General features: G+C 38.3%; 1 protein-coding gene across 1 annotated transcript in view; it reads left to right on the forward strand.

The window, feature by feature from the left end:
* Window positions 1–1,629: 1,629 nt before the first annotated feature.
* LOC122118339 (calcium-activated chloride channel regulator 1-like) overlaps window positions 1,630–26,077 on the forward strand; it is a 38,941-nt gene continuing 14,493 nt past the window's right edge. Inside the window, exons 1-6 of the mRNA XM_042692299.1 lie at window positions 1,630–1,722; window positions 2,538–2,564; window positions 2,778–3,002; window positions 3,713–3,974; window positions 4,487–4,654; window positions 7,175–7,414. Of these exons, the coding sequence (XP_042548233.1) occupies window positions 1,630–1,722; window positions 2,538–2,564; window positions 2,778–3,002; window positions 3,713–3,974; window positions 4,487–4,654; window positions 7,175–7,414 (1,015 nt within the window). The remainder of the gene's footprint in view (window positions 1,723–2,537; window positions 2,565–2,777; window positions 3,003–3,712; window positions 3,975–4,486; window positions 4,655–7,174; window positions 7,415–26,077) is intronic.

Consider the following 26,077-nt stretch of genomic DNA (forward strand, 5'->3'; position numbering starts at 1 on the left):
TCTCCATACTCAATAAGCATTCATTGTGAGTCTAATATGCACCAGCATTTACAAGTATTTTCCCCATGTTCTTGTATTTAATTTGACCAACAGTCCTTCTAGTTATTATTTCATTTTATAGTTAAAGAATCTAAGATTGAGAAAGATTAAACTCAGAAAAAAAAATTCTCCCTCCAAGAAAGGAAACAAGCTACTATGCATATCAATAATAACAAAAGCAAGACTGGATGCGGGGGCTCGCACCCATAATGATAGCCACACAGGGGGCTGTGGGTAGGAGGACTGCATCCAAGCCTGGCTGGAGTGACATTGTAAGACCCTCTTTGAAAGTTAGCTAAAGCAAAAAGGACTGGGAATATGACTCAAGCAGTAGTTTACGTAGCAGCACAAGGCTCTGAGTTCAATGCCCCAAGTGCTAGTAATAAAATAGTAAATTACAAGAGCAATGCAGATGTTAGGCACAAACAAGTTCAAAGGAAATATATATTACTTTTCATGTGGATGGCTTAGTACATTTTTACAGATGAGGCTGTTCTTAGGCTGGAGCTGCAAGGGCACAGCAAGAAAAAAATGAAAGAGCATTCCAAAAAGCCTATGGTTTCAGTGTGCCAGACAGTTCTACCTCTAGTCTTAGGCATACACGGGCCTTACAATAAAACATTGGGAGTTTGTATTTACATGATGACAAAATAAAAGAATTAAAACAGAAATTTTAATTATCAAAGTGAATAACAAACTTGTATTGATTGTATAAATATAATGCTTACCACCAAAGTAAAATATTTAGACCTTTCATGAAAACCTTGTAGATCTGACCCATAGATTTAGAGCTTCTATAAGTACAAATTATTCTAATAGTCCAACTAAAGAAAAAGCCTAAAAAATGAACTACATAACTCTTACCAAAAAAAAAATCCCATGAGTATTAAGTGACCAAAGCAAGAAAGAGTAGGGTTTGTATTTTTCTAACTGTAGAGCCAGCTCACAATGCCATTGTACAACAAGTTCAAGCTAAGAACCATTTGTGTTTAATCAAAAAAATTTAAAAGAATGAAAGAAAACTTATCTAAAGCATATTAAGTTCCCAAGTTATGAATAAACTTAAGCATTCAATATTATTTGAAAGCTGAAAAAAACAAGTACTAATCACAGAAGATAAAACTTTTCCCACTGAACCTCAGATGTAACCCCTCTATACATCACCTTCACAATAAAATACAATTAAAAATAAATAAAAATCAAGCCCTTAATTCACTACCTCTCCCTGAAGAGCTTTTCTGTAAGGAGATCCTAAGGTCATATTTCATAGTAAGAAGGATAACTCACTTTCTACTATCAGCTTGACTATCCACACAGGGTATGCTAAGGATGTTTAGCATAATCCCTACTGCTACTTCATAACTATATCTTTAGAATGAATAAGGAAGTTCACCTAGACATTTTAGTGTATTTTACCATATCAAATTTATGCAAATAGTTTGGTCTTGATTCAAGTTCCTAAACTAATAGGCAGATACATAAATACTCTCCTTGCATTTCCAAATAATTGTAGCCTTGGCAGAAATGATGTTCAGTCTGAGGGGCATTCTATGCCTAGCTCTGCATCTCTTGGCAGAGGTAAAATGCTCAATGGTAAAGTTACCTGACAATGCATATGAAGGCATTGTCATTTCAATTAACCCCTATGTAACAGAAGATGAAAAACTCATTCAGAACATTCAGGTAAGAGAAAACTTTTATTACTCATGTATTTTTATTTTGAGAACTATTTCCACATATAAATACTCAGACCTTTACAACTTCCCAAAGTCGTTGGACAGTATTCATCATTTGTGTAAAACTGATCCAAACTGCTAGTATTCAATCTGTTTCATTTTATGATTTAGTTATGTATAAGGATTAGTAAACATTCCTTTATTGAATAATTAAAAGGCCAAACTCGTAATATTTTTTCCACTAGGTAAGCTAATAGAAAGAAAGCTATTTCAGGGACTTTAAATAATAATCTACGTTTAAGCCCCAGAGTTTGTCAGTACAATAGAAACTATTTTAATTTTAGCATAGAGTCAAGAGCAAGGAATTTTACGCTTATCCTAGAAATGAAAGAAACAAAATAGTTTGTGCAGTCATATAGTAAGTGCCAAACTTGGAATTGAAGCCAATTAAACATATGTATTAGGCCTGTCATCTTCAGCAGGCTGAGATATGAGGAGCAGAGTCTGAAGCAAGCCAGACCAGAAAATTACATGAGACTCTTTTTTTTTTTTTTGTCAGTTGTGGGGCTTGATCTCTGGACCTGGGTGCTCTCCCTCACTTCTTCAGCTCAAGGCGAGCACTCTACCACTTGAGCTACCGTGCCACTTCTGGTTTTCTAGTGGTTTATTGGAGACAAGAGTCTGACGGTCTTTCCTGCGCGGGCTGGCTTTGAACCACCATCCTCAGATCTCAGCCTCCTGAGTAGCTAGGATTATAGGCGTGAGTCACAGGCACCCGGCTCCATGAGAGTCTTATCAACAATTAACCACCAGAAAACCACAAGTGGCACTGTTTCTCAAAGTGGTAGAGCATCAGCCTTGAGAAGAGCTCAGGGACTGCACCCAGGCCCAGAGTTCAAGCCCCCCCAATACCAACAAACAAAAACAAACAAACAAATACTGGAAGTGTAGTTCAGGGGCAGAGCACCTGCCTAACAAGTTTGTGTCCCTGAGTTCAAGCTGAGGTATTGTCAAAATAAATAACAAATTGGTTTTACATGTTTCCTTTTACTGATATAACAGTTGGAAAGCAAAGCCTTGAATGTCACAGGGAAGACATGGGCCAACGGCACAGTGTCTGTGGACAGCACCACTGGAAATGACACATTGTTTGTTGTTACCTGGACAATGCAAAAACCACTAATTATTCTCCAAGATCCCAAAGGAAAAGAATATGATACCTCAGATTTCAAAGAACATAAGCAAAATAGTCGAACTTCCCATCTTCGAATACCGGGCATTGCAGAGGTAATTCTATTCTTTCATTTTCACTTTGTTTTTATTAATTACTACTTTTTAAATATGATTTTGTCTTGTGTATTGTCAATATTAAAATTAAAATAGGTCATCTGCCATAAAAATGAATGGAATATGTAATAATTCACATTCATGTTATTTACTAGTTTGTAAAATCAACTTTCAAATTGCTACTAGAGCTGAGAGTGTAGTTTGGAAAAAGACAGTTATCTAGTATAGATGAAAACAATTTCCATCCTCAAAATTACACACACTCATATATATACATACAAACTATATGCATACAACAACACATATATATACATGTGTATGTATACTTGTATATATATGCATATACATATATTTGTACATGTGCATGTATATATATAAGCTCTTTGTATTTTTAAATCAGTTTATATACCAAGGAAAGAGAGAGTTTGTTTGTTTTGTTCTTCATTCTTAGGCGCTGCCCCTGAGCTCCTTTTTGCTGAAGACTGGCACTGGTCTACTTGATCCATGGTATCAATCTCCCTTTCTTTCTGATTTAATCAGAAATTAAAATTTATTATAGATTTTCCTGCCCTGGCTGGCTTCAAACTGCAATCCTCACATCTCAGTCTCCGCAGGAGCTAGGATTACAGGTCTGAACCACTGCCACTGGGTGGAAAGAGTAATATTAACAAGGCTTTGAAGGAGGTTTTGTTTTTTCTTTTTTTTTCCAGACAGGTACTTGGACTTATAGACTTTTAAATAATGAAGCCCAACCTCAGTTACTATCAGTCACAATGACCACTGGAGCAAGAAATCCTTCCATACTTCCAGCAATGGCAGCTGCTTACAGGAGTCAAAATACAGCACAAGACATAAACCTAGGAATTTTTCATGCCAAAGTCTGGGAAGAGGATATATGTACGTTCGATATTGAAGTCGATATAACAGTAATCATTGTAGATATTGCAGTTGGACTCTTGGACAATGGTGCAGGTAACTGACATCTGCTTCATATTATGTTGGACTTAAAACATCTCCTAGAGGATCCTATGATGAAGTCATAAGATATATATGATTGTACTACATATTTCAAAGTTAAAATATTTATAACTGTTTTGCTGACTCTGACAAAGTAAAATAAAACTTTTATCTTTCAAACTCTAGAAAAATTTTATTTTTCTCATGGAATAGATGAATACAATCCTCTTCCAGTATTCTTAGTGTTAGTGTTTCAACTATAATTTCCCCAACTAGATATATTTTCTTTTTGATAAGTTTCTTTTATAAAATAATAGCAGCTAATATCAGTTGAATACATAAAATCACAGTTAGACTGTTTTCAATATGAAAAGATTAGCATGTGGCTAAGCCAAGGTTGGAATGGAGTCTAATTCCAGTGTTCATATGTGCTGTGCTATCTCCAAACTGCTGATACCATTACTGTTCCAGGAGAGAAACAGTAGACATTTGTATTTACTGGATAACTATTACATTTGAACCTAAAGGTGCTGATACTGTCAAAAATGATGGTATCTACCCCAGATATTTTAAGGAATACAATGGAAGTTGTAGATACAGTTTAAAAGTTCTTGTCCAGGCAAGAAATCACACCGCTAGACGTAGTTTAAGACGAAAGAACAAGTCTCTGTACATACCTGGCTATGTTGTAAATGGTAAGTAGCATTAAAATTGAAATGGGTCACATGTTTTTGTACATTGCATGTGGCAAACATGGAAAATTTTATGTACTATAGAAGAGTCAAGAATACAATTATGTATTCAACTTCTCTGTTTCCAAATGATATTCATACTACAGTATGAGTATAAAATAGGTTGACACATGTTTTTTTTAATTTAATTTTATTTTTTGTGAACATACTGTACAGAGGGGTTACAATTACATGGGCAAGATAATGAGTACATTTCTTATCAAGCATTGCAGCCTCCTCCTTTGTTTACCCTTCACATCCCTTCCCAGCCTCCCCGCCCACACCCCCAACCCAATCCTCCCACCCCCAACAAAATTGTAAAGTTCGTTTTCGACATGACAACTTGTACTTCTCATTGTTGCAATGGGTCTACCTGTATCCTTAAACGACTTGTTTTTCCCCTTCTCCTCCAGAAATTATACCTACATCAAATATAGTGAAAGCATGGATTATACTGTGGGGGAGGGACATACAAAGCAACAATGGAACCTATGTTTCTTTGGGCTTGGCTTACTTCACTTAATATAATTTTTTCCGAGCCTTTCCATTTCCTAACAAATGGGGCAATGTCATTCTTTCTGATGGAGGCATAGAATTCCATTGTGTATATATACCACATTTTCTTGATCCATTCATCTACTGAGGGGCATCTGGGTTGGTTCCATATCTTAGCTATGGTAAATAATGCTGCAATAAACAAAGTTGTGCTGGTAGCTTTAATGTGGTCTTGTTTGTGAACATTTGGGTAAATGCCCAAAAGTGGGATTGCTGGGTCATAGGGGAGCTCTATGTGGTGTCTTTTGAGGAACCTCCATACTGCTTTCCAAAGTGGTTGAACAAGTTTACACTCTCACCAACAATGAAGTAAGGTTCCCTTCTGTCCACATCCCCTCCAGCATCTGTTGTTATTAGAGTTCTTGATTTTTGCCATTCTAACTGGGGTGAGGTGGTATCTCAATGTCGTTTTGATTTGCATTTCTTTTATGGCTAGGGAGGTTGAGCATTTCTTCATGTGTCTATTGGCCATCCTTCTTTCTTCTTCAGAGAAGTTTCTGTTTAAGTCTTTAGCCCACTTATTTATTGGGCAGTTGTTTCTTTGAGGATTTGTTGTTGTGGGATTTAATTTTTTGAGTTCCAAGTATATTTTAGATATGAGACCCTTGTCTGCTGTATGGCTAGTGAAGATCTTCTCCCAATCCATGGGCTTTCTATTGATCTTGCTAGCTATGTTCTTTGCCATGCAGAAGCTCTGCAGCTTCATGCAATCCCATTTGTCCAACCTTTCTGTGATTTGTTGTGTTTCTGGGTCTCTATTAAGAAAATTTTGGCCTGCGCCAAGGAGACCTAGGGTTTCTCCTATTCCATCCTGTAATGTTTTCAGAGTGTCTGCTTTGACTCCGAGGTCTTTGATCCATTTGGAGTTGATTCTGGAGCAGGGTGATATATAAGGATCTAGCCTTAGTTTTCTACTAAGGTAGTTAACCAATTTTGCCAGCACCATTTACTGAAGAGGCTGTCTTTCTTCCATTCTATCTTTTTAGCTCCCTTATTGAAGATTAGATGGCTATAGGTCTGTAGGTTCATTACTGGGTTTTTGGTTCTATTCCATTGGTCCTGAGGTCTGTTCTTATGCCAGTACCAAGTTATTTTGATTACTATGGCTTTATAGTAGAGTTTGAAATTTGGTATTGATATTCCTCCAGCAGTGTCCTTTCCGTTGAGGAGCGTTTTTGCTATTCGGGGTCTTCCATATGAATTTTTAGATTGCCTCTTCTATTTCCTTGAAGAACGAGGTTGGAATTTTGATAGGTATCACATTGAATTTTTAGATGTCACATGTTTTGTTAACATCTACCATGGTTGATTTCAATTACAATGAAAAATTTTGGACTGAGCATCTGGTATGAGGCCAGCACTATAGCAGATGCTTGCTACAAAAATGCATGACACATAATCCTTGTACCAGGCTCAGGTCTCACACTAGTTATAGTAGCTAGTCTGGAAGAAGAGATGGGCAGGATTGCAATTCCGGGCAAGCTGGGGCAAAAATTTCCTGAGACCTCCCTCACAACAAAACGAAGGGCATGATGGGCATCTGTGGGAGCCTAATTAGGAAGCTGGCAGACCCAGGCTTGCCTGGGTAGAAACCTTGATACCATATCCAGAAAAGAGCATAAGGAAACCCAGAAGCTCTGAAGCATAGCTTAAGTGATACAGTGTCTAGCCAGTAAGAATGGGACCCTGAGATCAAAAGGATCTTTGCCCTCAGAGAATTTCTAGTCAAGCAGTTAATAAAGATCAAAGATGGTTTTATCATACCATAATATCTCCTCATTCATTTCAAAGTTGTATTAAAACAAGAGGGTTGTTTTCACTAAAAATTGTCACTTTTCTGTGTCTGCCATTAAGTTTTAACTTACCCCTCTACAAGATGAAGTATCCACATGACAATATGAAAAGTTACAAAATTACTATTTTGGGTAGGTGCAATTGGACTGAACCCACCCAGACCTGAAGTTAAAGAAGACTTGGCAGAAGCTCAACTGGAAGATGTCAGCAGACTAACTTCAGGAAGGTCATTCACTGTATCAGGAGCTCCTCCTACTGGTGATAATACTCCGTTGTATGGTCCCAGTAAAATCACAGGCTTGGAGGCTGAGGTTCAAGGAGGTGGTGTTCACCTTTCATGGACTGCCCCTGGCAGTACCCTTGATAAAGGCAAAGGTAAGCTTGGCATTAAGCTTTTACATTTTCTGAAAGAATGTCCATTAGCTTTCATTTTCTAATATCTCATTTATAAATAGTTTTTGTGGGTGTCTACCTGGGCCATTATTCATTTGATTTCAGATGTGAAACCTGAAGGACTAAGAGATAGAAATTAGGCCAAGTTGTATCTATAACCCAGAATTCTAACCCATTCTTGCCATGTCCTTTTGTATCAAATTGCTTTTCTGAGTTTCAACCATCCTAAACTTGATTGGGGAGGCCTGAATAACTGCTTCCTGTGCCTGGCAAGGAAAATCATTTTTCTAAGCATTCTCTACTTGTATAACTGTATTCATTAATCATTGAGTTTAAAACTACATGAGATTCCTAGAAACTATCCCTCTTAAGACAATGACCATAAAAGACACATGACCAGACAAGTCATTTCACAGTACTAAAACATGGAATGCTAATGGCATCTCACTTACTAAATAGAATTTTCAAAGCCATATTTGTAGCCAGGCACTGGTGGCTCAGGCCTGTCATCCTAGCTACTCAGGAGGCTAAGATCTGAGGATCTCAATTCAAAGCCAGCCCAGGGAAGAAAGTCTGTGAAACTCTTATCTCCAATAAACCACCAGAAGACCAGAGTGGCACTGTAGCTCAAGTGGTAAAGCACTAGCCTTGATATGAAGAGCTGAAGGACAGTGCTCATGCCGAGAGTTCAAGCACCATGACTCTCTCTCTCTCTCTCTCTCTCTCTCTCTCTCACACACACACACACACACAGAGCCATATTTGTTTGGGCATCCTTGATTTATTTTTATTCTTGGAATGTTTGATTTATTTAAAAATAAAAAAGACTTGTAAGCCAAGAAAAGAATAGAGCATCCACCCATACTTTTGCTACAATGTTGAAAACAATCACTATGACCACTTTGGAAATACATCATTTTCTCATAACTTTTCTGTAGATAGCATAATCAAATCAAATATTAGTATTGCCACTAAAAACACCAAGAAGGAAATCATATAATCAAATATTTAGCTCTAAATTATTTTGGTAAAATTGGAGCATTCAGTAGTACACTGGTCTCTTATAAAATGTCCTTTGTGCTATTACAGAAAGTAAAAGGAGTGATGTGCTACGAGTAGGCACTGGGGAATTATCACCCTGTACTTTCTTCTGAAGGGCAGGAAGGATAATTGTGGCTGGCAAGCATTAGCCTTAAACATCATAAAATACCTTTAGAGCAGAGCAGTATAAAAAATAGTCTGTTCTCAAGAGCAATAGAATCTCATCAGAATGAAAATTTAAGCCAGAAAATTTGGAAAATACCATTCCATGCAGTAGAAGTTCATGGAAGAAAATATCAAGGCTGATAAATTACTTGAGCAAGACTTCATGAGAAAGAAGTCTTGTCTGGGCGGCTGATAAATTAGTTGAGCAAGACTTCATGAGAAAGAAGTCTTGTCTGTGTCTTGAAGAACAAGATTTCCATATAGAGGGCTGGGAAGGTGGTTCAGTGTAGAGTGCATGCATGAAGCCCTGGGTTCAATTCCTCAGTACTACATAAACAGAAAAAGCTGGATGTGGCACTGTGGCTCAAGTGGCAGAGTGCTAGCCTTAAGCTGAGGAGCTCAGGGACAGCGCCCAGGAGCAGAGTTCAGTCCCCACAACCAAGAACAACAACAACAAAAATTCCATATAGAGATAGAGAAAAAGAAGCCATTGAAGGAGTTGAAATCCAATGACATCATCAAGGTCAAGAAAGGAAAAGTAGCTTGTCATAGTGAGCCTTGCCTATACTTCCAGCTAATGAAGAGGTAGGAAGACTGCAGGATGACTACAGCACAAAGAAAAAGTTAAAATTCCCCATCATAACACACCAAAGGAGCTACACATGGGGGAGGTGAGCCTGCAACCTCAGCTGCTCAGGAAGCAAAGGCAGGAGGATTGTGGTGATGCTCCAAGACTGGTGCAAGGCAAAAGTGAGGTCCTGTCTAAACATGAAACTAACAGCAAACACAGGCTGGCAGTGTGTCTCAAGTGGTAGAGTGCTTGCCTAGCACGTGCAAGACCAAGAACTCAAACCCAAGGCCTGCCAAACATTACAATAAAGAAGAAAACCTTCATAATATTTGGGTTAAACTATGGGAGGAAGGAAAGGGAGGGGAAAGGGTGGAGGAGGGAAAGGGAGAAGAAGACTTACCTCAGTGGAACAGAAGGTTATGTGCAGAATGGTAGAGTATGCCAACAAGGCTTTGTATAGAGAAACTACATGTTAATCTTAACTTAGCCTGGTCAGGTGCTGATGGATGACTGCTATAATCCTAGTTACTCAAGAGTCGGAGATCTGAGGATAGTGACTGATCTGAAGCCAGTGTAGTCAGGAAATTCCCTAAGATTCTTATCTCTAGTAAACTCATAAAAGCTGGAGGTGTTGCTGTGGCTCAAGTGGCAGGGCCTTCAGCAAAAGAAGCTCAGGTCCAGAGTTCAAGCCACAAGACCGGCAAAAAAATCAAAATAAATTTAAAAAACAGTCCAAAAGTTACTTACCTCATTCTTAAAATAGTGTCATCCTTTCACAAAACATAAAAAATTAAGTCTTCATCTCAAAAAAGTGCATTCGATGTCCTAACATCCAATTTCTAAACATGAAAAGCTTTTTTGTTTAGTTTTCATTTCTGTTGTTATATTAGGGATAAGGATTCTCTTAAGCATGTGATACAAGCACTCTACTACTTGAGTCTGCCCTTTTGGATTTGGTTCATTTTTAGAAAGTCTTAAACTTCTTGCTTGGACAGGCAGAAAACTGCAATTCTGCTACCTGTACCTTTTGCATAGTATGGATTGCAGGTATGTTCTACCATGTTTGTTAAGATGGGAGTCTTTATGCCCCAGCTGGTCTTGAGCAAAGATTCTTCTGATCTTCCCTTCCCCAGTAGCTGGGATTACAGATGGAAGCCACCATACCTAGCAACAAGATGTTTTTTTCATGTGGATGCCAGCTCCAGGCCTTGAATCCAGAGACTCAGCACTGTGTTTGAGCTTCTTTGTTCAAGGCTTGTACCCTATCCCTAGAGCCACAGCTCAACTTCTAGCTTCTGCTGGTTAGTTAGAGATAAGTCTAATAGATTTTCTTGCCTGAGCTACAAACCTACATGCTCGGCTCTTAGCCTCATGGGTAGCTAGGAAACAACCATGAGCCACTGTTATCATCTAGAATATATTTATATTTCCATATCTCTGGTAGAATTTTAAAAGCAGTCGGGATGAAGCATTTATGTTGGCATCCTTCTACCTTTCTTAACTATTCATAGTAGTGGCTAACATTTCAAATATTCATTCTTAATGTATTTAATTGTGGTAACCACTTCATGTACTATTGTGGAGTAGTAGATACTCAATAAATATTTGATAGAGCTTAATGACTAAATCTATATTTTCCAGGTTTGATAAGCTTCAGATGAGAAATTTGAGATAAAACATTCTATTACTTAGAAAACAGTAATGGAGATCACCAGTCAAGGTCTGCCCTAGGTCCTGAGCTTAGTACAAACTCCAGCTTTTGGGTCTCCTCCCACTCCTCTGTTCCTTGATCATCTCACTTCTTCCCCTCTCATATTACTTTCTTTCAGCTTCATAAGAAAGCACACTTGAGCATTGCTGTGCTCCCTGTTCCAAATCAAAAAGCTCATTCAGCTCTGTATATCTCTCTGCATAAACTAAATTCTGGCAGAGAGGGAGGCTCAGTGCTTCATGACAGTGAATGAAAATTTTCTGTGATCATATAATACATTTTAAAAACCTGGTGTACTTGTTAAGCTAAGGACAATGGTATAACCTGACAAATGCTGTATGTGGCATTCTCTAAACTATAGTGAGCATCTGATCGGTGCCCACCAGGCAACGTGCCTGCAGTGAGCCATCCTGTCTGTCTGTGTTCCAGCTGCCAACTGCACCATAATTAGAAGTAAGTCTTCCCAGGAGCTCCAACATGATTTTGACCATGCTGCTGATCAGACATCTAAGGAGGCTGGCTCTAAAGAAACATTTGGATTTAAAGCAGAACGTTTTAGAGAATGGCGCCAAGATCTTCATTGCAATCAAAGGCAACAATGAATCTCATGTCATCTCAGAAGTTAAACTATCAATTAGGTTCACTGCTCCTCAAGATTCCAGCATCCCTGCTCTGGGGATCAATATTTCTGCAACCAGGTTGGCTATTTGTGGGTTGGCTATGATTTTGTCTGTAATTTAACCTAGAGAATGTATTAGAAAGGAAATTTTGATTTTGTCTGTAATTTAAATAGAGAATGTTTTAGAAAGGAAATTATGATTTTGTCTGTAATATAAACTAGAGAATATATTAGAAAGAAAATTCAGTGCCATAAATATTTAGTAAGCACATTTAATTTAGTACAGAAATAATCATTTTCCTAATCACTTAATATCAATTAGCTTATTAAATGTATATCAAAATATTTTCTGTCTTTAGACAATCTATTCCTTCACTTGGTTATTGTGTTCTTTTTGCCGTTGTTCGGTTTGCTTTTTCTTTCTTACTATTCTGAATTTTAAACCCATGCTTGACAAGAGCTCTACCACTCTTTAATTTTCAACATTAAAGATGTGGACCAAAGAGAACCCTACTGCATTGGTGGTGGCAGCGGAAAGTTGTTCAACCACTTTGGCAAGTAGTGTGGAGTTTCCTCAAAAGACTCCACATAGAGCTCCCCTATGACCCAGCAAATCCGGCTTTTGGGCATTTACTTGAATGATCACAAACAAGACCATACTAAAGCTAGCAGCACAGCTATGTTTATTGCAGCATTATTTACCATAGCTAAGATATAGAAGCAACCCAAATGCCCCTCAGTAGATAATGCATCAAGAAAATGTGGTTAATATCCACAATGGAATTCTATGCTTCCATCAGAGAAAGAATGACATTGCCCCATTTGTTAGGAAATGGAAAGACTTGGAAAAATTATATTAAGTGAAGTAAGCCAAGCCCAAAGAAACGTAGGTTCCATGGTTTCCCTTGTTTGCAATAACTAGTATATGCCTGAGACAAACAGAAAAGGTCAGATAAGATATTAGGTGAAATGAACCCCAAGATAAGGACACGTGTTTTTTTTTCTTGCTACTGTTTCTAATATATTTATAAGGTGATGGATTTGTTGCTTTGTATGTCCCTCCCCCACGGTATAACCCCTGTTTTTATGGTATTTGATGTCAGTATAATTTGGGGAGGGGAAGAAAAAAAAATAGTTTAATTAGGGATACGGTTGACCAATTGCAACAATGAGATGTAAAAAATGCTATAAGGAGGGGAGTGTAGGTGTGGTGATGGGAGGGCAGGGATGGCTGGGAATAAACAGAGGAGGCAGCAACAATGCTTGATAAGAAATGTACTTATTACATTGCTCATGTAATTGTAACTCTTCTGTAGGGAATTTTCACAATAAAAATACTTATTGAAAAAAAATGAGGATGTTTGTTTCTATTCATGGCTTTTTAAGAAAGATTTTTAAAGAATTTCACAAACGTATTTAATTTATGAACCAAGTGATATTTATACAAGGCATTTGAAAAATCTATGTTTATATAGTAATACTATAACATCCCTCATTAGATTATATTATCCCACAATAAATTATGAATGAATTATCCATGTTTACAAAGTGTATAATACAAAGGACTATAAAGAAATTTTCAATACACAATGACCTAATGTGGTAAGAAAAACAAATTTGTTTTTATAATGGAAAGGATCCTCTTCTGTAGAAATAGTCGACTATCACAATAGAGTTCTATATTTCTGCATGGACCATCCTTCGATCAAGAGTATTGTTAGTCTGCCTGAGTGATCAGCCCCCTTCTGCCTGTGTTAGTCCCTGCCAGAAAATCACACAGACATCCAGAAATCTTGCTGTGGCAGACAATGTTTAGGAATATCTGCCTGTTCTCCAGAATTTATGGGTGACTCAGAAAGCACAGGGGTACCCTGGGTGGGAAGGCATCATCAGGGAAAACAATGGAAAGTCCCAGTCTGAAATGAGAGAAGTAAAGTTTGATTGAAAGGACAGTTAAGAAAATATGATGGGGTGGGAAGGTGGCTCAGTGGTAGAGCACTTGCCTTGCATGCATGAGGCCCTGGGTTCGATTCCTCAGCATCACATAAGCAAAAAGAAAAAAACTGGAATTGGCACTGTGGCTCTAGGGGTAGAGTGCTAGCCTTGAGCTGAAGAGCTGAGGGACAGCGCTCAGTCCCAGAGTTCAGGCCCCACGACTAGAACCCCCCCCCCCAAAAAAAAACATAGGTCAAAGGATTGAAAAGTGAGTAAAGAGGTAAATTTCGGGGGGCATGAAATCCACAAAGTCTCCTTTAAAAGTAAATCTGATACAAGGTCTAACAGGTGGGTGAGGTTAATAGGTTCCTCAAAGGAGAGTAATTCCCCCCATAAAGTATAGAGGAGGAGCAATCCAGAAAGGGATTTGTCAGGTCATGGTCCACAAGGTCATGGTCCATGTCACGACCGCCTCGACCCGCAAGGATGACGCAAGGATGACGGGACAACAGGTTCTTCTTTCAGGCGGTTTATTCAGGACCTTGTTTACAGCTTCTTCTCTCCTGCTTCTCCTGCCCGCTTCTTCCTGCTTCTCTTTCCCTCCGCCCCCGCGCTCCGGTTATAAGCCTCCTGGATGGCCAATCCCGAAGCGCCACGTGGCATATACCGATAGGGCTGCAAACAGGGAAGCAAACTAGGAGCCAAGTCATAGCCATATAAAGAGTTGTTTTTTACAGAGAGCACTCATCACCACGGAAGGCGGGAGCCGCGCCATCTTTGGTCGCAGCCATGCCAGCTACAATGTTGCTTTTGTGGTGGCGCCTTAGGGCCACGCCGTCTTTGGGCGCGGCTCCCGCAGCTCTCCACAGGTCCACAAGATCAGTCCAACGGAAGTGGGGGGACATTGTCGGGAAAGAGGTGAAGTTGCACATTGGTCAGTGGAGGGCTGTGGCTGTTCTCTGTGGTCTGTGCTCTGGAATGGACTGATTGATCGCCTCCTGCTGAGGGGTCTGCAATTTCTACACAGATGGGCCAGACAGTTGAAATCTCTCAGTATTTTCCTGGTTGCTTTCTCTGAGTAGACTGGCTTTTGCAGGCTGGTAACCCAGTGATTTAGGCCGTAGCCCCTGAGGAATTTACCAGAGTGTCAACCTCATTAACTAGATCTTTTCCCAATATTTTTCCAATGTTTTAAGCAGACATGGGAGACGTGTGCCTATAACCATCTCTTCCAAAAGTAGTCTCTAACTTGCCTTGGCTAGTATTTGCTATTTAGCCTTTTGGGCCTTTTCATTCTCTCCCATTGTACACCTTGAATGCTGTCTCTAAAGTCTCCACTGGGGGTGTTAAGTGTCCATTATCCAATTTTTTAAGTATGGCCTTAATGTCTGAGGTACACTGGGAGAAAAATCAATCATTAATAATATTTTTATCTATATAAACTTATCTGCAATTGTTTCATTTCTTAGCATTTGACCAATTAAATATTTAGCTAATTAGGGAATAAGCTAATTTGGAAAACCTTTAGCTAAGAAGGTGATAGTATTAGCAATGACTTAGAGAAGGCATACTCCCACTTTAGTGTACAAAAACACAAGACACTGAGTCCTTTCTGGAGGTAAACATCTTCAGATTTATAGTGTTACAAACCTCTTGGCATAGGCCCTTGTTTTAATAGTGTCTGATTTAGACTGTTAACCCTTTAGGACAATGTGTTTTTTAATTTAACAACTGATTCCAATGCTAGTGATACTGAGAAGTATGCTGTTTGTTTGTTTTTGTTGTTTTGCCAGTACAAGGGCTTGAACTCAAAGGTTCATTCTCATTGCGCTTGCTTATTTGCTTGCACAGCTGGATCCCTACCACTTCAGGCTTACATTTAGCCAAACTTTGTGTTGGTTAATTAGAGATGGCATCTTGAGAACTTTTATGACCTGGCTCAGTCCTCCAGATCTCAGTCTCGTGAGGATTAGAGCCACCATGTACCTCTAATTCGAATAGTTTTATTTTATCTGAACATCTCTATTCTAATTGTAGATGGGATGGGTTTTTCTGTCAGAGGAGATATTTAAGTGATCATGAAAGCAAGAGCAAGATAAAGGCAGAAAAGTGGTTCTTGAAGATGAGTCAACCTGTCATTGTTTTTACAATAAAGACAGTTAAATGCTACTCCAAGAAACTTCATTTCTTTTTAGTAGGGTCCCTTTGAGCTAAACAGAGAGATAACATAATATAAAATAAAGTAGGCAGAGAGCAAGTCATTGGGCAGAGAAATAGTAAAAAAAAAAAAAAAAAAAAGGTATTAAAATCTGTTTATAAAATGATAAGATAGAAATGTGAGCTGTAAAATGTTTACTAAGCAAAAACAAATATTAATATGTACATATTTGTTAAACAGATATTTTGGTATGAAAAGAACACAACAGACATCAATTCAATAACATATTTTCCTGGCAGCATATAATGCAAAACATTTTCCAGATGTAAATGTGAAATACTGAGTCATGCTTATAGGACCAAAGCTTATCTTAGAAAAAATATGAATTTTTATTTTAATGTATCAAAACAACAAGAATAACATTTATATCTACAAAAAGGTGTTGATTCTTTCAAGAATGATGGCGTCTACTCCAGTTATGTTACAGCCTATAAAGAAATGGTAGATCTAGCTCAAAAGTGTGGGGTCATGGATGAATGCACTCTGCCAGACAAAGCTTTTGGTATCCAGCAAATAGAGCTGCTGGGTAGTGAATGGTGATTCATAACATATAGAATCAAGTCATAGCTTGAATAGTATTTGCAATTTTGTATAACAAAAGCTTCAAGTATTTTACAATTTAAAAATATTGTAGCCAGGCATGGATGGCTCATGCCTATAATCCTAGCTATTCAGGATACTGAGATATCAGGATCGTAGTTCAAAGCCAGTCTGGGCAGGAAAGTCCTTGAGACTCTTATCTCCAATAAACCACTCAGAAAACCAAAAGTGGCACCATGGCTCAGGTGATAGAATGCTAGCCTTGAGCTGAAGAGCTGAGGGACAGCACCCAGGACCAGAATTCAAGCCTAAGGACTAAGAACAACAAAAAAAGTATTGCTTTTTCTATTTTGACAGTGAAGTTAGGTTAATCTCAACTTTGGAAAACTTCTTGGTATCTAGTAAGAACCAAAACATGTCAGTTAGTATTATGTTAATTTGGAACACCGTAACTATATTAGCAGTAATACGGCCAGTTTTGGGGCAGGACAAAAGAAGAAAATCTACTATGTTATGAGGTGAAGTACACATTGGCAGGATTTACCATTCAGAATACATGGCTATAAGACTGAACATTTATATAGAGGGTTTTTATTAACTCAAAACAAAAAATGACAATAAGCATTAAGGATGCAAACTTTGCTGCCTTTCCTTTGGTCCTTTTCACTTGTGACTTTTCATTAGCAATTGGAAAATAATGAGAAGTATTCCAGAGGTGATCCCAGCTACTCAGGATTCTGAAATCTGAGGATCCAGGTTCAAAGTCAGCCTTGGCAGAAGTCTGTAAAACTTTTATTTCAACACCATTTGCAGGAGGGAACAGGCCTAGTCCAAATAGTTGGAAGAGAATCTGCAATAATTTTCCCAATTATATCCTACTCTAAGAAACAATCTTAGAAGTAAAGCAATACCTTTTTTAAAGGCTCATGTTAAATTAAGTGACATTAGCCGGGCGTCGGTGGCTCAAGCCTGTAATCCTCACTACTCGGAGGTTGAGATCTGAGGATCATGGTTCAAGGCCAGCCTGGGCAGGAAAGAATGTGAGAGTCTTATCTCCAATAAACCATTAGAAAAATGGAAGTGGCACTGTGACTCAAGTGTTAGAGCACTCTCCGTGAGCTGAAGAGCTGAGGGACAGTGACCAAGAGGAGAGTTCAAGGTCCATGATTGACAAAAAAAAAAAAAAAAATGACATTATTCTCATTCAGTACGGTATTCCAATTCAATTTGTTATTCAGTTTTATCCTACACCATTCTGGTAAAGCAGTCTCCCACCAACAAAATGCTATGATTATGTGATAAGGCTTAGTAGAAATGTGACTGTATTATAGTGAAAAATCAAATGATAGAAAGGATGTATTGAGTTCTAGAAATATTAGCACAGTTTTGCCTATTTTGAACTAGTGAATTTTCAGTGCAAGAAAGGTTCAAGCAATTCCACCCAGACCTGACATCAATGAGGATGGTCAGAGAGTCTTGGAGAATTTCAGCAGAACAGCATGTGGAGGTGCATTTGTGATGTCACAAGGGCTAGGGTCCCTTGGCTGGTATGTTTCCTCCAAGTCAAATCATAGACCTTTATGCCACATTTGTAGAAGATAAAATCAGTCTAACATGGACAGCACCAGGAGATGATTTTGTTAATGGAACAGGTAAGAACAAAGTGTCACACAAAGTATCATACAAAGGTACTCATCGGAAAAGCAAGGATATGGATATGTTAGGAAAGAATAAGTTTTGACAGATGAACTTCATAATCTCATACTTTTGAATAAGTCAAATATGGCATATTTTAACATTTTCTTATTATATACAAAGTAGTATATTTGGCAGAGTTTAAAAGCCAGAATTCAATGGAACACAGTGTGGCACACTCTTAATACTAGTAGAATACTTGGGAGGGTGAGGCAGAAGAATCATGGGTTCCAAGCTGGCTTGAGTTACACAGTGATTTCTAGGCCACCTGTGAATCACAGTGATATCCTGTGTTTAAAAAGAGCAACAAATAAGAGAAACCATGGACCTATGTTTCTGTGGGCCTGGCTTACTTCACTTAATATAGTTTTTTCCAAGTCTTTCCATTTCCTAAAAAAAAGGCAATGTCATTCTTTCTGATGGAGGCATAGAATTCCATAGTGTATATATACCACATTTTCCTTTCTTTTTTGGGGGGGGGGGTCTGGTAGTGGGGCCTGAACTTGGCCTGGGCGCTGTCCCTCAGCTCTTCAGCTCAAGGGGAGCGCTCTACCACTTGAGCTACAGCGCCACTTCTGGTTTTCTGGTGGTTTATTGGAGATAGGAGTCTCATGGTCTCTCCTGCCCAGGCTGGCTTTGAACCGCGATCCTCAGATCTCAGCCTCCTGAGTAGCTAGGATTACAGGCGTGAGCCACCAGCGCCCGGCAAGAATATTAATTTTGATAATATATGATTAATCTATAGTATTTTAAGGATCATACTGTTGATACCATATGTCAAATCTTTATATAATAAAAGATGGTAATGATTTAAAAAACAGACCAAATGACAACAATAACAAATATGTTCATTGACTTTAGCAGTCAAAATTCATCATTTTTTTTTTTTTTGGATCCAGTCGTGGGGCCTGAACTCTGGGCTAGGACGCTGTCGCTCATCTCTTCAGCTCAAGGCTAGAGCTCTACCACTTGAGCCACAGCGCCACTTCCGGCTTTTTTCTTTTTGCTTATGTGGTGGTGAGGAATCGAACCCAGGGCCTCATGCATGCAAGGTAAATGCTCTACCACTGAGCCACCTTCCCAGCCCTCAAAATTCATCTTTTATAAAAACTTTCAGGCTGATATAAACATATATTTTGCCTAAACAATATTTTTTAGAATACGTAGAAATAAATTGAATATGTTATTCTAGTTACTAAAACATTGAAAACTCTTTTTTCCTTAGTTGAACAGTAGATCATAAGAATAAGTGGAAATATACTTCACCTGAGACACAATTTTGACAATGCTCTTCAAGTCACACTTCTGACCTGTTTCCAAGTGAAGCCAACTCTGAGGAGACCTTTGCATTTAAGCCAGGAAATATCTCAGAGGACAATGCTGCTCACATATTCATTGCCATTCAAAATGTAGACAAGAGCAGTTTGACATCAAAATTATCCAACATTCCACAACTAGCTTAATTTGTCCCTGATGCAGATCCGGTGCTGGTAATGCCAAGTCTGCAGTCAATGTTACCACTCTGGTGCTGTCAGTGATGGCATCAGTGGTACTTGTGTGTCTTATTGTAGGTGCCACTGCCTTCCTCCCCAAAAGAAAGTCTTCAAGAAGACCTTCAACCACACTTTTAAAAAGCAGAAACAACACAAGAAAGGACTATTCCTCTATTTCTTGTTGCTCCTATCTGGTCATGAACTTATAAAAATAATCTTAAAAGGTCTAGAAAGATTTCTAACTAAATAAAAATAGTTGTTCATGTGAATAACTGGGGATATTACAGTTTTCCATTTTATTCATTCATTTTCTTAACATAGAGATAAAGTTTTTATATTGATTCCTAGATATGTATCATTTTTGATACACATTTTGATACATATTTCATTCTGAAATGAGCTATATATGGTACTCATACCTCTAATTCCACAGTGACTCTAGAGATGGAAATGAGAAAGATCACTGTTCAAGGCCAGCCTCAGCATAAAGTCACACTTCATTACATATAATAAGCTGGGTCATTCCAGTTACAAGAAGGCATGATGATACCCACAAGACAGCATTTTGGAAATGAACTTTACAATTTTGGGTGGGGTGGGAGGGAAAGAGGTGGGGAAGGAAGGAATAGTGGTAGAACAACAAGGGAAGGGGGAACAATGCTCAACAAGAAATGTCCTCATTGCCTTACTCATGCAACTGTAACCCCTCTGCACAGCCTCTTTACAATAAAATAAAATTTAAAAAAAGAGGCCTATGAACAAGACCAGCTGGGACAAAAGCATGAAATGCTATGTAAAATATTAAATGCTGTGTCCCGACCCACAGGATGTCGACGAGGGCAGTAAACCAAAGCAAGAAGGAAAGAAGGGACAAGAGACACAAAAAATGACAGCAAGACAGGGATTCTTATCAAGCTGCAAATTTTTATTTTTCACACAGGGGTATTTATATGCTTGGAATAAGGAAGCTTTTTCATTGGCCGTTAAGGAAGCTTTTTTATTGGCCATAGCAGTGCAGGATGTTTGCTTAGAACAGGGGGAAAGGGTGGTCCTTAGCAGTTGCAGGATGTTTACTTAGGGCAAGATGAGGGTCGGATTCTGTAAACTCAGCCTCAAGATGTTCCAGTGAGATAGTCAAGCCTATTATGTTGAGAGACTCAACTTTTGGCTCCTGACAATGCTGTTAAAATTTTTAAGTGTTTTATTTTTGTAACTAAATTTGAATTCTTATTTTTTCAAGGAGCCTTATTATCAAATGGAAATATATCATTATTACATGGGTGGATTTTGCATCCTCAAATTTGCCACCTTCATTTATCTATTCTCATAGATTTTTTCTTGGTTGTTTGGGGGGGTTGAACTCTGGGCTTGGGTGCTGTCCCTCTACTGATTGAGTCACAGGACCACTTTGGATTTTTTTTTCTAGTGGTTTATTGGAAATAAGAGTCTCAAAGACTTTACTGCCAAGGCTGGCATTGAAGCATGATCCTTAGGTCTCAGCCTCCTGAGTAGCTAGGATTACAGGTGTCAGCCACCAGCGCTTGGCAATTCTCACTATCTTTTTGTTGACATCTGTAAGGTTTATAAACATTAGATATTGTTTTTTGTTCTTCTGCCAATTTAGTAGTTGTTTTTTTTATATTTATTTTATTTATTTATTTATTTTCACTGTGAAAATACTGTACAGAGGGGGTTACAATTACATGGGCAAGACACTGAGTACGTGTCTTATCAAGCATTGTAGCCTCCTCCTTTGTTTCCCCTTCCCATCCCTTCCCACCCTCCCTCCACCCGCGTCCCCCTCATCTAATCCCCCCCCCCCCCCCCCGCAATCCGCACCAAAGTTGTAAAGTTCGTTTTCGACATAACGACTTGTACATCTCATTGTTGAAATGGGTCCACCTGTATCCCTATTTAAACGATTTGTTTTTCCCCTTCCCCTCCACAAATTATACCAACATCAAATACAGTGAAAGCAGGGGTTATACTGTGGGGGAGGGACATACAAAGCAACAAAGAAATAATCTTATAAATGTGTTAGAAACAATCACATGAAAGAAAAAAACATTTGAATACATATCTTACAGTTCATTTCCCTAATATCACCTTATCTGACCTTTTCTGCTTGACTCAGACATATACTAGATATTGCAAATAAGGGAAACCATGGGACCTATGTTCCTTTGCGCCTGGCTTACTTCACTTAATATAATTTTTACCAAACCTTTCCATTTCCTAACAAATGGGGCAATGTCATTCTTTCTGATGGAGGCATACAATTCCATTGTGTATATATACCACATTTTCTTGATCCATTCATCTACTGAGGGGCAATTGGGTTGGTTCCATATCTTAGCTATGGTAAATAATGCTGCAGTAAACATAGTCATGCTGGTAGCTTTAGTGTGGTCTTGTTTGTAAACATTTGGGTAAATGCCCAAAAGTGGGATTGCTGGGTCATAGGGGAGCTCTATGTGGAGTCTTTTGAAGAACCTCCATATTGCTTTCCAAAGTGTTTGAACAAGTTTACACTCCCACCAACAATGCAGTAAGGTTCCCTTCTGTCCACATCCCCTCCAGCATCTGTTGTTATTAGAGTTGTTGATTTTAGCCATTCTAACTGGAGTGGTATCTCAATGTTGTTTGATTTGCATTTCTTTTATGGCCAGGGAGGTGGAGCATTTCTTCATGTGTCTATTGGCCATCCTTCTTTCCTCTTCAGAGAAGCTTCTCTTTAAGTCTTAACCCACTTATTTATTGGGCAGTTGTTTCTTTGAGGATTTGTTGTTGTGAGATTTAATTTTTTGAGTTCCAAGTATATTTTAGATATGAGACCCTTGTCCGTTGTATGGCTAGTAAAGATCTCCCAATCCGTGGGCTTTCTATTGATCTTGCTAGCTATGTCCTTTGCCATGCAGAAGCTCTGCAATTTCATGCAATCCCATTTTCCCAAACTTTCTTTGATTTGTTGTGTTTCTGGGTCTCTATTAAGAAAATGTGGGCCTGTGCCAAGGAGGCCTAGGGTTTCTCCTGTTCCATCCTGTAATGTTTTCAGTGTATCTGCTTCGACTCCGAGGTCTTTGATCCATTTGGAGTTGATTCTGGTACAGGGTGATAGATAAGGATCTAGCTTTAGTTTTCTACAAGCAGTTAACAAATTTTGCCAGCACCATTTACTGAAGAAGCTGTCTTTCTTCCATTCTATTTTTTTAGCTCCCTTATTGAAGATTAGATGGCTATAGGTCTGTAAGTTCATTTCTGGGTTTTCAGTTCTATTCCATTGGTCCTGATGTCTGTTCTTGTGCCAGTACCAAGGTGTTTTGATTACTATGGCTTTATAGTAGAGTTTGAAATTTGGTATTGATATTCCTCCAGCACTGTTCTTTCTGGTGAGGATCGTTTTTGGTATTCGGGGTCTTTTATTGTTCCATATGAATTTTTGGATTGCCTCTTCTATTTCCTTGAAGAATGAGGTTGGAATATTGATAGATAGCACATTGAATTTGTAGATAGCCTTGGGAAGTATTCCATTTTCATGATGTTAATCTTTCCAATCCAGGAGCATGGGAGTTTTTGCCACTTTCTAAGTTCTGTTTTGATTTCCTTTTTCAAATTTTTAAAGTTTTCATCATAGAGGTCCTTCACTTCTTTGGTTAAGTTAATTCCTAGGTATTTTATTTTTTGTGGGTCTATTTCACATAGAATTGCTTTCCTAATTTTAGCCACACTTTCCTCATAAACATTAGATATTGTTAACTAATAGTGATGACTGTAAGGTCCAGGAGCGGACCTTATAATGACTACTTCTTTCCTTGTGTTAAATAGCCATGATGAGTGAATATCTTGCCTTGTTCCAGACTTCAAAAGTCAATACTCTCTCACTGGGCTCTTATCTGATTCTAGCATTCTTAGAAATGGCCTCCCAACTGTGTTTTCTGGTCCCCTTCTGATATTGCTATATGGTATGGACTTCTAGGTTCTAAGGTCAGACAGGCTTGTATTCTAACACTTTTGCTGCTACTTAAAGCTCATTGCAAGTTATCTGCATGCTGATATGTTAAGTGCTTAAAAAGATCAAAGGAGATAATGATATTTGTAACTGGGACAAAAAGTTCTACCATTTGAAGCTTAATATTGTAAGTATATATGTTTTAATCTGGTTCCTGGGTTTAGTCTTCTTTATAATACTGTGACCTTGTCATGCCTAAACTCTCAGTACCTTTGTCATCTCTGCTCTGTGCCAGGATGAGTTATCATCTGAGTATTTGTATACAAGATGAAAAATGACACTGTAAATATCTTTTCTTTTTTTTTTTTTTGTCAGTTGTGGGGCTTGAACTCTGGACATGGGCGCTGTCCCTGGGCTCTTTAGCTCAAGGTGAGCGCTCTATTGCTAGAGCCACAGCGCCACTTCTGGTTTTCTAGTGGTTTATTGGAGATAAGAGTCTCATAGACTTTCCTGTCTGGGCTAGCTAAGAACCGTGATCCTCAGATATCAGCCTACGGAGTAGCTAGGATGACAGGCAAGAGCTACCAGAGCTTTGCACTGTAAATATCTTCACAGTCAAATGTAAACAGTTAGTGATATTAAGCATTCCAATGGAAGAATCAAGATAGGCTTACCTTGGCATTTTACGTATGCATAAGAACCACAGCTCAGATTACATACAAATATAAAAGAAAAAAAAATGGTGGTAGCACAAGTCTTTAAGCTCACAATTCAAGCTCAATATTCACCAAAAAAAGTAAAAAAATGAATAAAAACCACTTTGAAACTTTTTGCCATATCAAACTTCATCAAGCAGTTAAAACTGTCTAAGTAGTAAAAATAAAGTATAAAGTATAAAACAATATTTCAGGGATGACTCTTCTACAAATATAAATTGATAGTCATCCCTGTCTAATATTTCCAATCACACATCAAAATAATTAATGTCACATTTACTGAAATTTGTGGACATGAAATATAACAATTTAAAAAATAAAATGCCACCTTCAAACCTTAGGGACTCCTGACCTCAGTTCAAAATAAATATCTATTTCTTTTCCCTTAGAAAGCCATAACTACCCATGCATTTTCATTTTCATCTTAGGAAAAACTACTGATGGTACTGTCTATTGCCTTTTACAGAAAAAAAAAAAAAAAAAAAAAACCTCCACACATTTTAATTCATTACTCAGCGCCCTAGCCTTGGGGCACAACCATATTGTTAAGACCAATTGACAAGGAGGTGTAGGTTGAGAAGTGCATATTTACTTGAGAGACTAAATTCACAGCTTCTTCTGAATCCAAGTTTACAAGTATATGGCTTTCCTTTACTTCATATTGATTGTTTTCCTACACGGTACACAAAGATTGTTAGGATCACAATTTAGCAAACCAGAGAACTGGAGAAAAACAACACATATGATCACTTACATTCGTATTTCAAGTAGTCTTAACAGGACTTATTTGATGATTTGGAAGTAAGCCCAAATCAAAAACACATAAATGATCCTTGTGGATCCTTTTTAAGTCTTTCAACATAGACTAGACTCTTTGACCTGGCTTTTATAGTTTAAATTGAAAAGAATATCAATAAGAACAAGGGAAGAGGAAGTAAGTATTAGCTTTCTGGTGACTAAGAAGATATGACTTTGTCTCATGACATGCTGACAAAAAGGAGCTATGACTTAGGGTACTGGGACTGTGCTGTTGAAACAGAAGATCTATTGGCATTGCTGGTTCTTCTGGCAGACCCATACATGGTCAGCCAGTTCTAATGCCTTAGAATGGTAGATACAAAGAAAATATAGGGAAAGAGTGAGGGTTGAACACCTGGCCTGTTATGTGTTCAGAGGAGAATGAAGGACTGAAGTTCATTGTTGTCAACAGAAGTGTTTTGCCTGGGTCCTTCTTACCTATTCACCTCATACTTGTAAGGCAAATTCTGCCAATCTGGTTACATCCCTTCCAGATGTTCCAGTGTTCAGGTCAGAAGCATGAGCAGGCTGTTTTTCCCTAGAGCAGGCCTTGATTTAATTCCCTAATGTCTGTGGACATTAAGTACATGGTCATGAATTAGGAAGAATAAGAAAACTAAATGACATACTTGTAGTTAGAACAGGCTATCCAATTTATATTTTCCAATACACAATGAAAATGAGAGGCTTTTGTTTAAACATTAATTAGGGTTTCAAGACAGAAATGACAAAAATTAAACCATCTTCAGAGCTCTTCTCAGCACAGTGCTCTGCACATCAACATATATGGCAGTGCTAGCCCTGTCAGTAAATACTGAAGGAAAACTAGCAATAGCACCTCAAAAGTGAAGTGCTGCCATGAGCATTCAAATTAAGCCACAGGATCTAACAGTCCATCGACTAGGTCAAAAAATACTAGATTTGGGAAAGGAAGCTTAGTTCTATTACCTTTGGCAGCAAATTTAGAAAATAGTAAGTAAGCCATCCTAGGAAGGAAGAAAGGTACCCTGTGTGGAGAGACAACTCTACTCTCTTCAATAATAGTGCCTCAGGCTGACACTAATGCATACTGCTGAAAAATTTAGCCATAGTTGGTTTTTCTGTCTTCAGTGTATCCTTCCCAAGCCAAGTCCCACAATAACTTCAAAGTAATTTGGTAAAAACTACACAATATAGCTCAACTTGACTTAGACT

Source organism: Dipodomys spectabilis, unplaced genomic scaffold (assembly GCF_019054845.1).
Source record: "Dipodomys spectabilis isolate Male_0828 unplaced genomic scaffold, ASM1905484v1 ptg000148l, whole genome shotgun sequence".
NCBI classification, from domain to species: Eukaryota; Metazoa; Chordata; class Mammalia; order Rodentia; family Heteromyidae; genus Dipodomys; species Dipodomys spectabilis.